At 34.8% G+C, this 17,193-nt stretch overlaps 1 protein-coding gene across 2 annotated transcripts in view; it reads right to left on the reverse strand.

Annotated features, from left to right (window-relative positions):
- CSMD1 (CUB and Sushi multiple domains 1) overlaps positions 1–17,193 on the reverse strand; it is a 1,116,955-nt gene that overhangs the window by 177,690 nt on the left and 922,072 nt on the right. For both annotated transcript variants that reach the window (XM_048295968.1, XM_048295967.1), the window contains exons 24-27: positions 16,730–16,921; positions 12,194–12,320; positions 10,162–10,364; positions 392–583 (exon numbers count right to left, since the gene is read on the reverse strand). In XM_048295968.1, the coding sequence (XP_048151925.1) occupies positions 392–583; positions 10,162–10,364; positions 12,194–12,320; positions 16,730–16,921 (714 nt within the window). The remainder of the gene's footprint in view (positions 1–391; positions 584–10,161; positions 10,365–12,193; positions 12,321–16,729; positions 16,922–17,193) is intronic.

Genomic DNA, 17,193 nt, shown 5'->3' on the forward strand with positions numbered 1-17,193 from the left:
GCACAGGATGGGTATTTAATCTGTAAGATAACTCAGAAAGTTTTCAGAATAAATAATGGATCACAGTTATGTAACCAAACTATTACACAGAGGAACATTCTAATGAGACCATTTCAATATGATTTTTTTTATCCAAATCACCACTTCTGTTTAATTATTTCTATTAGACTTTGTCAATTTTAAACTTTTATGAAGTTTAAAGAATAAAGCAAGAAAATCACACCCAAAAATACTGTTAATCAAGAGAATGAGACTGACATTTTCTGTAAGTACAAAATAACTGAGTTCTGCAGAGATCATCGCCCCAGCAAGAGCACCATATGCCCAGTAACTGAACAAGAAGTCTGATCTGTATTAGTCCTAAATAGAGACTAACATCTCATCTTAATACCTATGCATGTAGGAGGATCAGGTTGCCAGAAGAATCGGTTATTCAGTTGCACACATGTAATTTTAGCCTGTCCTTGCAGCTGATAGCCGGGGTCACACTGGAAGGTGGTGGTGTCTCCAGGTTCTCTGCTGTCTCCGTATCTAGTGCCATTCTGCGGTGTCCCAGGATCATTACAAGTTGATGCAATGGAAGCTGTATGGGAATGATGAAATAAAAGCTGTAAGGTGTAGATACTTACTTACCATCCATATTTAAATGCACATGTTCACATTAGCATTCCAACCAGAGACAATATTATTTGCTCTTCAGTTAATACAGGAAGGCATTTTGTTCCTTTACTTTTACAAAAACCTGCCCACTGAGATACATCATGATTATGTTGACTGTCTGCCAGTATCTTTAGTATAAAAATGGCCTGAGAACTAGTAACTCCTTTTCTCCCTTTAATATTCTGGTTATCAAAACAGATTTGATGCCGTTTGCACAATAGTGTATCATGTTGTAAATAATATTGTTTTATAGTCCTACTATACTGTAGCATGCAAATGCTGTTTACCCCCATCTGGCTAAATTAAATAGCAGTTTATGGAGCCCTGAGGTTTTCATTTCAGGGGCAAGAAACAACTTTCTTAGAGATAACTTAAACTGAACCTTAGCAAAATATCTCACTTATGATCAGTTCTCAGTAGTTGCATATGGATTTTTCTTTCTAAAAGAATAAATTCATTTAAAAAGCAATGTTAAACTAACCATCAGTATGGGATGACTTAAAGCAAGTAATCACCCAGAAAGTGGATACACAAATCTACATCTACTGTGGATTTTCGGAAGATGCCAGGTCTCTTCTGGCTTCGGGTTCTCTTCTACTGGCTTCAGGTATTCAGCCATCCTGAGTTGCAACAAACTTTGCAGTCTTCCAAAGGAAAGGAGGTCCCATCTCTGGAGACTAATGTCTCTACTGAATTGCACTCTGTTTCCTACCAGTCCTTACCCAAACATCTTTTTCAAAGAACTTACTACAACTGTGAACAAAAGCCAAAATAAGAAGTCATAAATCCAGTGTCACAATTGTCATTAATGGTACTGGTGTCTACCACCAATATGCAACCTTCCTGACCATAATAATCCATTTTCTGAATTAGCAGCTGCATCTATTCCTTCTGTCCACACCAAAGGAGTATACCACTATAAGAAACAGCAAGAGCAACTAAATATTTGCAAACTTGAAAGAACTACCAGATTGTACAACTGGAAAACTTTTTTTTTACCCTGTATTGTAAATTTTCAGAAGGGAGAAAGGTTGAAAAAAAAAAAAAAAAAAGAGTAAAATAAGAAGCAACTATTTTGGATTCTTAAAGCAGTTTTATGCATGTTCAAGCAAATGGGTGGTCACAGATAAATCGCAGAAATTGTAAAACATCTTTGTGGGAGAATTTGTGGATTATTACAATTAACACACTAGAAACACACAAACTTTGTTTAACATTTTATTGTTCATAGGTTTTTGTCGTTGTTTCCATTCCAAAACAATAGATCTCATACTTTGGATCATTCCTTGTCATAGGTTAGCAAGCATAGTCCCAGAAGGGATGTCCTTGCTAAGGGGTGCTTACAGTTTCCTCTGGGAACTGATAGAACCTATCAGCTGGCCAGTTTGAATATGGACAATTCTCTAAGCCACTTAAAGTTGTGATCACCTCTGTGATCCACATTTAAGAATAGGCAAACTCCCCCTCCAAGCTCTCTCTCGTTTCCGTGCTGGCACAGGTGGCTGCAGGGCCCAAGCAGGGCCCAGTGGGCCCGGCCAGGCCCTGCTTGGGCCAGGCCGGGCTGGGCCACGGCCATCCTGAAGCCATGGACCTGTTCCAGCCGTGGAACCCCCCCCACTGCCTTGCCGTGGGCAGCCGGAGCGGCTCGGCTCCCCCCCTCTCCACTGCGATAAGAAAGATTCAACATTCCAGCTGCAAAGCTGCAAGGCCGAGGTGAGATTAACCCTTTTTATTGCTGTGAAGAGCTGAAAACCTGAGGGAAGAGAGAGAGGAGATGCTTAAAGCTGAAATTCTGTTGTGAAGCTATGATATATCAGAGTATCCTGTTGTAATTTCATGAAGATATGGGGGGTGGAGTGTTCAACTTGTAAGCAAAAGCACCTGCGCTGAGATAGGCAGATGCTGACGCAGCTGTAATTTCATGAGGAGTTTGAACAGGGAGAGATGAACCAGATGAGGACTTTTGCTCCAAACGGGAAAGGAGAAAACCTCAGTCCCTAGAGATGAACCAGATGAGGACTTTTGCTCCAAATGGGAAAGGAGAAAACCTCAGTTCCTAGAGATGCTCCCAGAGATAGTCCTAACGATGAAGATGATGAAGACCCTTTGCTCCCAGGGAAGGAGAAGGGCCTCTGTTTTTGTTTCTGAACGGCTCAACCTTAAAATTGTACCCCAAAAAACTTCAAGAGTGGACCCTCGAAAGCAGTTGCGGGAAAAGCTGCAAGTCGGGGGAAGGGACTCACATGTGGGCAGAGAGACTCCTCTTCCTAAATGGACTGAACAATATTTGGAAGTGGGCAGCTGTCTCGTTGTGATACTGTTTTCATAGCATGAGCAAGAAGAGACTTCTCTTTCTAAATGGACTGAACAAGGTTATTATGGAAGTGGTAAACAGACTGAACATCTCAAGGGTTGTCTTTTTTACATTGTCAGTGGGAGAAGGGAGGAAGGTGGGGGGAGGAGGAGAGTTCTGAAGGTGGTATAATTATTTTTTTTTTCTTCTTTTAGGTCTGTTAATAAACTTCTTTATATTCTTTCAAGTTTGGTGCCTGTTTTGCATTTCTCCTAATTCTTATCTCACAGCAGATAAACAGTAATGAGTATTTTGGACCAAACCACTACATTCCTATATGCAAATGAAGCAAAAGATATGGCAGGTTTTTAACTGTGGTGGACTTTTTTCCACTAGGAATTACAGTAATAGCTGTCACTACTAATGACTACTCTGTAAGCATTCCCCAGGCACCACTCTGACAACTTACCTGACACCCCATAGTAGTGCAGTTTACTAAAAGTATGTTTGGCCACAAGGGAATGAAAGCATGGTCATGACCTCAGAGAAGTTTTTCCTGATTTGACAGACAGCAACAGCTCTGAACAATGGATCGCTCTAGTGCTTATCTGTTAAAGACTTGCAATTCTTTCAAGTAAATGAGCACAAGCCTATCCCTATCATTAGCTGTTGTCTTTTTTTTAAACATATCTCTGAATAGATTAATTTTCTTCTTAAAAGGTTATGTTACGTAATATTTCAGCAAACAACACTTTCCCATTCTAACTGTGTCAAGTATCCATCCACTAGAAGGGACCAATGCCTTCTAATATTAATTTCACTGTTAATTTCTTATATGCAAAGTTCTAAATTTTAAAAATTATCACAGATATTTAATAAACAAAATGTTCTTTACACTGTTGGTCTTGCAGCCTCAGAAGTTATTTTATGTATTTGAAACCAACAACTTTTTATTGTGCCAAATACACTTGATCCTAATTAAATAGAACACCAGACATTTAAGCACTGATGTGTCATCTAGTAAAGGGAATATTTAGACAGACTGTCAACTTTTCAACTTGCCTCCTTTCCAAGTTGTTTCACTTCTCAAGAATCCCAAGAGATTCTGTAACTGCATGAAAATTACAAGTCTGATATTGCTTCATTTGGTATTTTGCAAATATCTGAAGTGTATAGAGGTCATATGCATTTATAAGTAATTCAGAAATTAAAAATTACCAGCTTTCCATCACTGCTCTTCTTTTATAACATTTAGCAAGTAAAACATACACGCTGTAAAGCAAGGAAATCAATAACTTCCTTTTAGGCTCAAGGATACAAAATCAAACTAAATTACAGAGTTAGACTTTTAAAAAATGACTGAGAAAAATTAGGTTACTTAAATGGCATAGCCAGGAGATGAGATGTGAATGCCACTAAGCTGGAAAATAAGTAATTTCTGCTTCTCAGCTCTTGCATATGTGCTCCAAGCCTTAAGCTTAGATGATACTCAGTGGGCTATAAACTAATCCTCTGTACAGATTTCCTGTCACTTACTGTCTCCTTTGCTCAGAGAGGAACAAGCTTCTGTGTGCATTAAAGATGGAACTTAGAGGTAGGTTCCAGAAGAACAGACAGCTGGGAAAACCACAGATTGCTAAGGAGTTTTCAGACCTCCATATGTAGACAGCCACTGTGTTAAGCCTCCCTGTTTCTAACTTAAGAATCTTTCACAATCCCAATTTAGATTTTATTTTGTTTTTGGTCCTCAAATTATATTTCAAAGTGGATTTAAAATTGAACTGAAAATCAATAGGAGACTGCTTTCGAGAAGATGACACTGTGTATTTGCAAGGCTGCAGACCTGTGAGAAAAATGATAGATTTTTGGTTAATTTATCTTTTACTCTTTTTTGGTTTTTTATATAATTTTTATCTTGTTTTCTCTTGTACCTCAAGGAAATAAAAACATCGCCTCCATCCATATAATTTTCACTGTGTCTGTGGTAATAATCATGTAAGCCATTTGCTGTAGTGTTGTGCTACAGACAGTATATTTTTTCTAGTCCACACGGTTATAGAAACAATATTGACTTTTCCAGGCTTTTAAATTGCACAAGCTTCCCCGTTTAGTGCATTATGTTTGGATAATAATAAGCCTGAAAAGGAATTTTGCATATCAAAGCTGAGATGTATGTAGGATTTTCAGTGATTTCAGACTAACATTTCAAAATGTCAAAGAATAATGTTTGTCTTCTAAAAAGTAACTCACATAACATGTGTAAATGTAAAGACTAAGTACTTTGCAAATTAGCATCAACAACATATTTAAATGTCATGTATTGTCCAAGAATGTAAAGAAAAAAGAAACCCAAATGCCAGTGAAGCCTCTTAATTAAGGTCTGGAGAAAAAAATCTCGTAAGTTTAGAGGTAACCACCAAAGTAACCTATAAGATTCATTTTTGTTTAGTTCCACAGGAACCAAAGGAAGAACTACTACCCCCTATGAGGCTGAGGATGCCTTCCCCAGGCCATGGATTAGATGATGGATAGGAGTGCAATGAAAGTTTCATTACCACAGTTTCATCACTATGTTATTGTGAGCATGAAATGCAACATTTATAACATCACAGACAGCAAAAGACACTGAACTGTGAAATTATTAGGTTACAGACTTGAAAAGGGTTGAATTCTTGTGTCTTGTGACCTTTTATTTTTATTTTAACAACGAATGTCTTAATGGATTTTATTTTTATCGAACTCAAAATTTATTAAGTTAGTAAGGCAGATATGTGATTATACATTATGCATTGTAAATTTCTTTTAAAATATATTTTTGTGCTATCCCCCTTTTCCCAAAAATTTAATTGTGAACCAATCTGGAACAATTGCATTATGAATTCTAGCAATGAAGATTCTGTAATGGAAATACTTATACTATTTAAATGTGGCAGCTTAGGCCACTAGGCAAGTGATTTAAAAATATTTCAACAATAAAGGAACAATTTTCAAGACAACAGTACTCAGTTCAACATAGGTGACACAGTTACTGTAAAAGTTGCTGCAGAAAGACACATGATCAAAAGGAATTGCAAAGCTGGACAAAAGCAGAAATCATTGCTTAAACAGATTTGTCAGATTAAGCCCAATGCCATTAGGAACAACCAAAGAGCTGATAGTTAAGCTTTTGCCAGAGGAAGTAAGTTGTCAACAGATGTCTCAACATCTGACAGAATAATTTCCAAATAATTGTTCTAATTATAATTGGTGTAACTTGCTTATTTGTATTATCATAATTGGTAACTTGTGCTGTTAAATTAAAGATTTAGTCAAGCATTTTTACTCACCATTGCTTATTTCTGCATATACTTCAGGAGCAAAATTTAAAAATATTGAGGAAGCAAGAAAACAACCGAAAAATCAAAAGTGGACAACCAACTATACAAATGCCTTCATTTTGTATCTTTGTATCTTCTAATAAGACAGAAATATTACAATAAATTGAGAAAAAGTGCCTTGCTACTTTATTAACATCTTGACAGTTGTTTTATACTAACAAAAAAAAGATCACATCTTTGCTTGTATGAAAGCAGAGATAGGCACATTTTTAATTAAAGTGTATGCTTGCAGAATACTATAACTAAGAGAAATTAACAATGCTGCAGAACCAGAGATAGGCATAGAATATTATCATAGATAGGTCTGATTCTACAAAAGCCAGACATCTCAAAAAATTATTAGGTTTTTTTTTTTAATTTTAAGAAGACTGTGAATAAAATCCTTTGATGTATTATTTGCCTTGAGGACCAAAATCTGTAAAACCACCTAAAGAACTATAAATTCATCATTAAGTTGAAGAAAAGGATACAGTTCTCTTAAGTTACAACAGCTGAGAATTTAGTTGAAGAAAAAAAGGATAGACTGTAAGGGTAGAACTAATATTAGATATTTTTAAACTAAGGCTATCAGAGCCTGTAAGAATTACATTATGACTAGAAACTACCAGTGCTGCTCCTATCATCTGTCACTTCTATTGTTTTTGCTAAATATCAAGTAAAAAAAATTATACTGTTAGAAATAAAAACCCTCAATAAAATAAACTTTAAGTCAATAAAAGCAATGGACCATCCATTAGCATGGGATCCAAGTGCTTACAGAAGTCTAGAGTAGATGAAGAATAAACATTCAGGGCAAGATTGATCTGCTTCAACGTAGGTGACTAGTCTCATTTCAGATCCCTTATCATATCCAAGGAATCAGCACATGACTGGAAGATAGGAGTGAGAACTTATGGCTGTGTGACCTTCTGCAGTGGCAGATGGAGACTAGCCAGCACACTTTATGACATCTCAAAGGAAACTAGACACCTGGGAAAAGACAGATAGGATTCATTTCATCTGTTCTTAAATATTCAAAAGTTTGAAAATTACTAGTAGTATATCTAGACCTGTAGCTGATAAGAAGAAAAAGGCAACTCCAGATGGAAATTTATCCCATTTACCTTAGATATGTACTACAGAATTAAGCTAGGTTAGATAGCACTTTTTTAATGGTTAACTTACGAAAGAAGGTTTTGCTGCCAGTAATTTTGTTTCTTTGCAATAAAGAAGACAAATAACCAAATCTGCTTATACCCTTGTGCCAGAAGGAGCTGGTCGACATCTCTACTTGTAATACATAGCTTAAATGTATTTAATCCCCAGAATAAAGGTCAGTTTTGTACACTGAACTTCATTTTTTGTCCCTTTATGCATAACTAAATGGTAATTAAGTTTTAATGAAAAGCATTAGACTGATTACAAACATAATCACTCTTGTCAGTTCACGTCCTCATGCTCTACATGCTGAGCTGAGTGGGTAAGACAGGGAACTTTAACATTCAAACATTTTGCAAGATTCAGCCAATTACTTTTTTTTAAATTAAAATACCTCTAATTACACTTACAATAAACAGTAAGTAATTTATAAGTGATATTTTCTGATCTACCTCAAACTACCCTTTCACAGCACCTCTTTTTTAGTCAGAGGCAGTTACGGCATTCTAGAATGCAAAGTATAGAGACTAATTAGCACATTCACAGCACAATGAAACAAATTCACCAGATGCAAATTAGCACTTCAATGTTTTGTGTTTAAGTTGCTCATTTGATCTGATACTCAGAAATGTATATCCTTTATATGATTCCATAAAGGGGTGTTCATGAATGCAGACGCTCATCCCAATTGCATAATCCAATACGGAAGCTGCATTATTGAAGGTTTTCCAATTCTGTGCAATTCTGAACCTGAAATTTACTTCTTCAATTATAATTAGCAGCTAAATGAAATACTCATTAACAGATGCAACACTTGAAAATCCTTCACATGACACAAAGACAGAAAACTTCACCAATTTCCTTCATAGAACTCATAATAAAACGTCTGCATCTTCTGCAATTGCCAAAAAAAAAGTTTGAGCAATTCAGAAATCTTTTACATATTGAGTTACAAACTACTAAAGTACTGAAATGTCAATATTCTGTGCAGCTTTGCTACAAACTGTCTGACAGTTTGAACACATGATGAATACTAAAGCACGTAAAGATTCCCAGTTAGCCATAGATTAATTACTATAAGTGCTTTACATATCAAGGCCGCAGTGGTCTGCACATTGCCTCAAGAGGACTAAATAAACTAGACTCTGATTTTTAGATTAAATAACTAAATATTTACTTTAACATATTCCTTAAATATTATTTTTTACTCCTTACAATTTAAATATTAGTGACATATTCCACTTGTCAAACAGAGTGAATGTAACGGTTTTCCCTCTACTTGAGCACTCAGCTCTTCATCATTAATTCCAATTAATTCCAGTAAGACATACTCTGCAATTGCCAGCATGATCACTCAGTGCATCCATCAGATATTATACTAGGATGGGAAAAACAGTTATTCTGTCTTAAAGCATTAAATTGTCTTCTACTTACTATTAGTACCACTGAAGGTTAAGGAAAGTGTTGGTAAACAGAACTTCTTAAATATTTCTGTCCTTTCAAAATCTGTGCATAAAGGTATTTTCACATAATACAATGTTAAACGTATTTGTTAATCCTGCCCCTGACAGGGAAAAAATCCCCAATTTATTTCCACAAATGTAAAACTTATCATGTAAAAAAAACCTTTTTCATGTAAAACATGAAAAGCAGTATATCCTATACCACACTGGTGAGAATTTTTAGAAACATTTTTTCTGCTCTTTGTCTTTAATTCATTTTACATACTTTTAACTAGGTTTTTTAGGCTGATGAAAGAGTGTTTTGGGGAGGCAGACACAGCATTCAGAAAAATATAGGAAAATGAAGTAAAACGCATTATTTAGAGACTAGAAAACCCCCCAAGTTTATATCTTTATGTGAATAATAATGACTGAAAGCTGGTTAGAACCCTTTACTTCTGAATGACATAATCTATGGAGAACAATACTACTCGCACACATTAATTCATAATTTTCATATGTCTTGATCAGAAATACATACATTGTATCTAGACATTTAAGGATGCAATGACTGAATCAAAGACAATGATACAGTCTCCTGTGTCCTGCCCCTGGTCTTTAAGTCAAAATAACATTGAAAAACTCCACATACCCAGTTTTAAAATATTGATCACTTGTACAATGTTGATCATAGCTTCTCTATAACACAGAGAAGCTTTCACTTTATACTTAAAGATCAATTTGATTAGTTTAAAAGTAAATTTTTAAGTGTATTTCAATATGGTAAGGCGTGTTTTAATTTTTAGCTTAATCATACAAAGGATATTTAAGGTCATAAAAATCATGCATCATGCAGTCAGTGTTTTGAGAAAAAAAAAGTCCAACTAGCATAAACTATAAACATAAAATAATACATTATTAGATAGCACTAGTGGGAATATTTATTGGTGCTGAAGAAAAGTTCTGTATTTACAGACCATTTTGACTTGTTAAATAGTGCTAATTAGATAGCACTAGGTCTGCGATTGCTGTAGAAAACAAGGAATAAAAAAACCTAAAACATTCAAAGCAAATCCAAATATTCTCCCAAGTTGTAGCCATTTGCGTAAACACATAACATAATGAAAATAATATAATCTCTTTTCTTCTAAAGACTGAGGAAGCTGCAAGATGAGAAAGAGTTAAGTACAGGAATAATGTATACAAATAGGGTATGAAACGATTATATTTGAGAAGAAAAATATTTACATACTTGAAAACTGAATGGAGAAGCCTGATTTGCTGATGAAGAAATCACTATCAAATTGTAATGTCAATGAGTTGAAAGTGCTGTGAATATCCTCTGGAAGAGCCGAGCCACTCCACTCTTTGAGAAGTATGCTGCTCTCAACAGGCCCATCCCATACCTTCAAGATGTCATGAGCAACCTCAGTATCAAAAACAATAAAATGCAGACTGCAAAGAGAAAGTAAAAGCACTGTGCATTACTCATTAAACACAATTACACAAAACTCCAAGCAATCTTTCCCAAACTGTTGTTTTAAGATGTTGTTTAGGACTGAAGAAGAGCTGGTGGTCCTGCAGAGTTATTCATTTTTCCTGTTGAACATGCTGATCTTGTAGGACACATGCAGTTCTGTTTTATAAATGTCTCAATGACAAAAAATGCCATTATGGGGGTAAGTCCTCAAGACTTAATTTATAAGTCTGTAAATTATTTTGATGATGAATATTTTAAGGTATACAAACTGTGATTTCATCAAAGATTTCCTCTTTTTATTCAAGTGAGGATATCAGGAATGCTGTTTTGCTTGAATTATATGCTATTGAAAAAAATGTAGTAGCTACTGGACAGTAGAACACATAGTACAAGAAGTCCTGTCAGCATGACATTTCCTTTCCTATACAAAAAAGAAAAAAATATAACAGATTGGCTTTTTGCCAAAATTCATAAAATATAAAACTGTATTATAATAAAATAATCTGTATTTACCTCCAGGTGAAGAATTAAATTTATTAAGGTATTCAGGAATGTTATCTTACTAGTCAAAATATGTGCATTGTCTCCCTGTCTTGAATATTTACATTCTTAATGCTGAAGAAATCCAATAGGTAAATATCAAAATGTCTTTTTTATTTTTTTATTTTTTCAAATAGTTGTGTGATGACATTTCTTCGTCTTATTAGTCATTAACTGGAAATCATCAATTTGAAAATTGTTATTTAAACAAAAATGTTGCATTGAAATAACATGATTGTGTAAATTCAATATTTGGCTTAGTGAAACAGGATTACAAAAGAAAAAGGGGAAAAACGTCCCACTGAATAACTTGTCAGTTATTGTGACTCCCTTTCAAATCAGAATATTCTGTGATTATGTTTGTCTTCCAGAGCAACACATACTGAAGGCTGACTCCCAAAGAGGTGGCTGGCCATCACCTACTGATAGGAAGTAGACAATACATATTTTGTTTTCCTCTACTTCTATGCATGGACAACCTTTGCTTTTTTTTTTTTTTTTTTTTTTTTTTTTTTTTTTTTTGTATTAAACTAACTTTATTTTGACTCACAAGGGGTTTTTCTCATGGTATTTTCTCCCCGCCCCATCCTGCTGAGGAGGTGGTATCCAGACAATGTCAACCCACCAAAGACTTTTTCATGGCCCAGTGTGGGTCTTGAAATAACATCAGTTTTGTACGAAGGTGCTATAGCTATGGTAGTAATTGTGAAGTTCCTGTGCAGGTCATAGAGTTTGTTGGCTTCATTGATTATCTCTTTATTTTGCTGAATTTGGGAACATGTTAATTCAGACAATGGGTCTGTGCTTTGCCCTGGCATCGATGGCAGAGCTGTCTTGTGGAGAGGATGAGGGAATGCAATGTTCTTTTCCTACCTGTTGCAATGTTCTTTACCTACCTGTGGTTCATGGGAATTGTTTTATTATGCAGATTCCTGAGGTTCTTGCTCAAGAACCTCAAGCTGTTTAATACAATTAATTAACACTATAACATATTTTGTATATGTGGGGTTTGTGGAATCTGGTGTTATCCTGGTGTAAAAGAAAACTTTTGGGTGAGGCAATACTCAGAGGTGCCTTGAATGCTGGTTATCCAGGGACTTTACACCTGAACAGGCAAGCAACCCTGGAAAACTGATGCAACACCTTATCGAAGCGTATCTTGACTACCCCAGTGAAAACCAGAACTTGTGTAGAAAAATACAAGAATTACTAAAAATTTATAAAATACTGAAGTCAACCATAAATATTGAAATTTAGCATGTACCTTATTGTCTTTCCTGGATCTGCTTCAATAATCCAAGTGCAATGAAGATTGTTGTCATATGGTGCTGGGTAACCAGGGGACAAAATGCGCCCTGATGTAGCAGCATGAATTCGACCACCACACTCAGCTGCAAAATAAGGATTACATTTCTAATGAGACCATAGTAATTTGCACTTCCATTTTCTATTCATTCCACATCTCTCTGTTTTCTAAAAAGTAAATAGAGGGACCTTAAACTTTTGAAGTAGTACACATACATACAAACCAGGACATGTACATAAGTTAAAAATGAGCACAATGATCTCATTCCTACCTTGTTATAAAGAAATAAACCATACTTCTGTGATTACATTACGTAACTGACCAGACGAGTTCAATATGTACTGAGACTACAAAAGCACAATTTTAGCATTAGCAAGACAGCAAAAATGTGTCAGAAATATCCCATCTAACATGCTTGGCTTTTCTAACAATGAATGTTTGAATTTAAACTTCACAGCACTGATTTTTTTCATTAAAATAGCTTTCTGTTTTGCTGTAACGTCAAAATGATTTTATTTTTATGTTTTCAAGTTACTTCTATATAACTTTAAGTTTAATTACACCAAAAACCAGTCAGTATTGTCTAGAAATTTCCTTTGGTATTTAAAAAATTAAATACCATATGCTTGCAAAGCAAGAGAGTAAATCAGAAAGCTATGATTTGATAGTATGTGGCATCTGGTTTAAAATATTTTTACTATCAATGCTATTTTTGTGGAGAGACCAATAGCAATTCTAAGCATCCATAATCAAATGATTCTAATGTCACTTGTTTAGAGCATCATGCTATTGTCTGGCCAGTGTAAAGACACACCCTGATGAAACAGAACTGTGTAAGGGTCATGCGCCACTGAACTAAAAAGGATCAGTGACTCTTCAGTTAAGTGATGTACTTGCATTTCTACTTCATTTATAGCGTTTCCTTACAAGTAGTTATTAAAAAATCCTACCATGGGGATTTATTCAAGCACAGCTGTACAGCAAGCATGGTAAGACAGAGATGATGGAAAAAACATTGCAGTTGGACCAAATAATCTACCAGCAACACTCCTAACAAATACTAATCTTTATACATGCCACCAAGTCGCTGCTCACAACCAAGATGTTACCATGAGGGAAAACTACCATTAAGGAAATAAGGTGACTGATTAACTTATTTATGCTGCTGATTCAATCACTCAAAACACTACATTCTATATACAGAACCAAAGCAAGAAACAGCTTTAGTACAAAATTCCTTCAAACATAACCCTTGTCTAGGATTTTAATTAATTTCCATTATACAAGAAAGTTTGGAATGTAATTATCACTGTGGTAGATAACTACATACAAGAAATGCCTGATACAGTACTACATTTACCAAAGAACTAAATTTAACTCAGTGAAACCAAAATTTAAACTCAAAATAACTGGCATATGTGATTTAAATTTCTGAGAAGGCTCACTTAGGAAAAGAATACATCATAAAATTTGGGATTATGCATTATGCATTTAATATTTTTTTTTAAAATCCATTTTAGGAGTGGATCAAAAGTAAACTTTCAGAAGTGATTGTGAAAATAATTAAAATACTTTATTTTCCAATATGCAGAAATGAGCACACTGTAAAATCACCACCTCAAAGAATATACTATGTAAACAACTATACTATAACTAATAGAAGTGACTTATACTCAAACACTTCTGTAAACTTCTAGAGAAAGCATGACAAGAATTCATTGGCTTTCTTCGTTAAGTCTTAGAACATAGAAAAAATGAGAATGCATGCTAAGACCAGTATAACAGTGTATCACTAAAAAATTAATAAGTGTAAAATGCATTGACTATGTCTATTTATAGGCTTGATATTTTTTGAGAATGAAACTGAAATGATAGTAAAGACAATGAAGACTACAAATGTCACTGAAGAGAACAGCAAATATCAAATGCTGATCTAGAACACAAGCAAAAATAATACATCCTCACAAAGAGAAAGATATTAAGAAAATGTTTCTAAAAAAGCAAGTGATGCTTGGAAGTTCATGACAACTTCAGAAAAAGGAAAAGAAAAATAAGTCATTCAAATCAGAGTAGGAAAAGATAAAACTGTGATAACATAAGATAAAAATGAGGGAAGGATAAGATTTTATAAGTCTGAAGGAGGAGGGAAGCAAGCCTGAAATAATCTGCAGATATATGACTGAGTTTTCAGGGATCTTCATGACAAGCTTTCTTGTGCACAGACTGTAAAAAAACCCCACAATTTAATGAAGATAACAGATTGTTTGTAAAAGATTGTTTAGAAGGAAACACTTTTAGAAAATTCTAAGAGAGAATAGTGAATATTTGATTTCATGGGGAACTAATTAATATTTCAGAAGAGATTTAAACTAGAAATGAGAAGAGGTAGTTTATACAGAACTGACGCAATATCAAAATTGTATTTTAAGGAGAGGAACAAAGACAGTAATTAAAAATATATGTAGAGAGATAAAAGCACATAGAAAGATATCTTTTGGTTGAACAAACAGAAAATAAGACCAAAATCTCTCTCAGGATGCCAAAAGAAAACAGATTATTCCATTGATTGGGGGACATATTTTCACTTGGAGATGAAATAAGATTCTCAAGGAATTTCTCCACAAATTATTCCAAAAGATTGGAAATAAAATACAGAAACCAAATCTAGTAATGCAAGGTACAAAATTAACGGACAAAGAGGAAAAAAAAAGAAGAATAAAGACAGAGTGGCAATCCTGAGTAAAATATAGAACATTAAAAGCATACTGGTATCAAGAAAACTGGAAATACAGGTGGAAATACATGACTAGAAGGTGCATTACATAGTAGGAATACAGTATTAAACTAAATAAAGTCAGCGTGAAAAACATACATATTGGTCAAAAGTATTTTGAAGAAGGATTATGAAGGATGTTCTACTGGAGCAAAGATTGCAATTTTCTTTAGATTCAGTTGATCCTTGGTTCCCTAGCTTCCTCCAGGTCAGATTGTAATATATAGGATTTTTTTTTTTTTAATTACTAATATTTTAATTGCTGTATGTTTGAGATTTTAAAATCCCACACACAAATTAGAAGATAAATCATCATACAGGGAAAAGGAAATAGGTAGATGGTTGGATTTATTCATCTAATAGACTTGAAATCAGCAAGTATTTTAGAGTTGATTCTAAGTCTTACTTGGTAGTGAACACAGGCAGAAAAAATATTGCAGAAAATGACCTTAGAGAAATGACTTCATTTAAATTGCATGGAGAAATAGGCAAAGGTAGGAATAATTAAGGTCTTCCCTACTAAAGGGCAAACTTAGAGGAAAAGGAAGCTAACCAATTAAACTGAAGAGCATGAGGACTTGAATGCATAAAGAGCCTGGAAAAGTCTTTAAATCAAAGCTGGATAGTTGTTTTGACCTCTCATATATATAGACAAAAACTTACAGATAAAATTCTAGAATCAAGTGGGGAAAATAACCTCTACTAAGACAGCAGAAATACTGCCCACCGATGTGTTTCTGGCACTTACCCTCTGGGTAAGCTGAACATTTTAAAGAAAGGGAGCTTGCTCTTTTGTAGACTGCAGGTCTGTGAATGTGTTCAGAAGGAAGCGGGTTCTGGAACAGAATGCAGCCCCCAAAATGGGGGAAAGGCAACAAACAAAGATCGTGTAGGTGAGGTGAGCGTTGAAAGATGCTGGTGCCCTGCCAGCAGTGGACAGCAGAGGAGAAAACCAAGCATCAGAAGACACACTGAAGGAAAGATTAATGGGAACTTCATGTGAAAATTGAAGTCAGGAATTCACTGGCAATTGCTGGACGGGAAAGCACAACTAGAGGACCAGTTGCAAACTGCTTAGTAAATGTACAATGGATAATAGCTATACTGGTGTTCAGTTATTCTGCATGTTGGCTAGTAATTCTCTATTTAACATTTATGTTGGTTGTAATGAAAGTTTTAGGCATTTGAAGACATGATATTTGAGGAAAAGGTCTGATAGATGGGGTATCTTAGCGCGGCAACAAGGACTACAGAGCACACAGATAAAGCAATCTGCCAGTGAGGGATGAAGATTAGAAATTAAGTTCACAGGAATGAGATGCTGAAATAATTTCTGATGAAAATAGATGAGGAAAAAATTCCCACAACTTTATTTGCTTCATGATGGGGCTTTCTTAGTTTATGAAGTGTTTAGACAATACCACTGCCTGTGATAGTATATGATTCAATGACTCAGGGCTTCATCAGAAGCGGAGCAGTAGTCTTCCATCAAAGACTGCTCTATAGAAAAAAAAGTGTTTTCTAGTAGTTTTATAACAATTAATAGCCAGACACTTATTTCAGAGAAGTTATACTTCCATGTTCACATTCAATCTTTACTTGAAATTTAAAATATGTTTGCACCATTATCATCTCATAAAGTATAGAAAGACAGAATATTTGGGTTTTTTTCTTGAAACACCGGACCAATCATACCAGACCATTGTCACAATCCATATTACCTATGCAAGTAGGCAAAGGTTTGTCCCAAACTCTTCGATCTCCACTTAAGCAGGTCATAATACTACTACCATGCATTGTATAGCCAGGATTGCAGCTGTATAAAATGACAGTGTCTATAAAATGTCCTTCATCTCGTATCTTGTAGCCGTAATTTGGTATGCCAGGATCTTCACACTTTACTAGGTCAAAACCTGCAAACAGAAATGGGAAAAGAAGAAAAAAACCATGGAGATATAAAATACCAAATAAAATACAATGGCAATGAATCTGATCCTGACGTAAACTAAATTCTCATGATTCAATGACATTAGCTATATTCACAGTGACCAAAGATAAATTGTACATAATTTGGGTAAATCACAAACTGAAAGACTAGGAACTAATTATTTATTTGATATTTGATTATGACATTAGCTTATTGAAGAAAGCATCTTATCTATACTATTCTAAAATAGATTAGTGA

Source organism: Corvus hawaiiensis, chromosome 3, assembly GCF_020740725.1.
Source record: "Corvus hawaiiensis isolate bCorHaw1 chromosome 3, bCorHaw1.pri.cur, whole genome shotgun sequence".
NCBI lineage: Eukaryota > Metazoa > Chordata > Aves > Passeriformes > Corvidae > Corvus > Corvus hawaiiensis.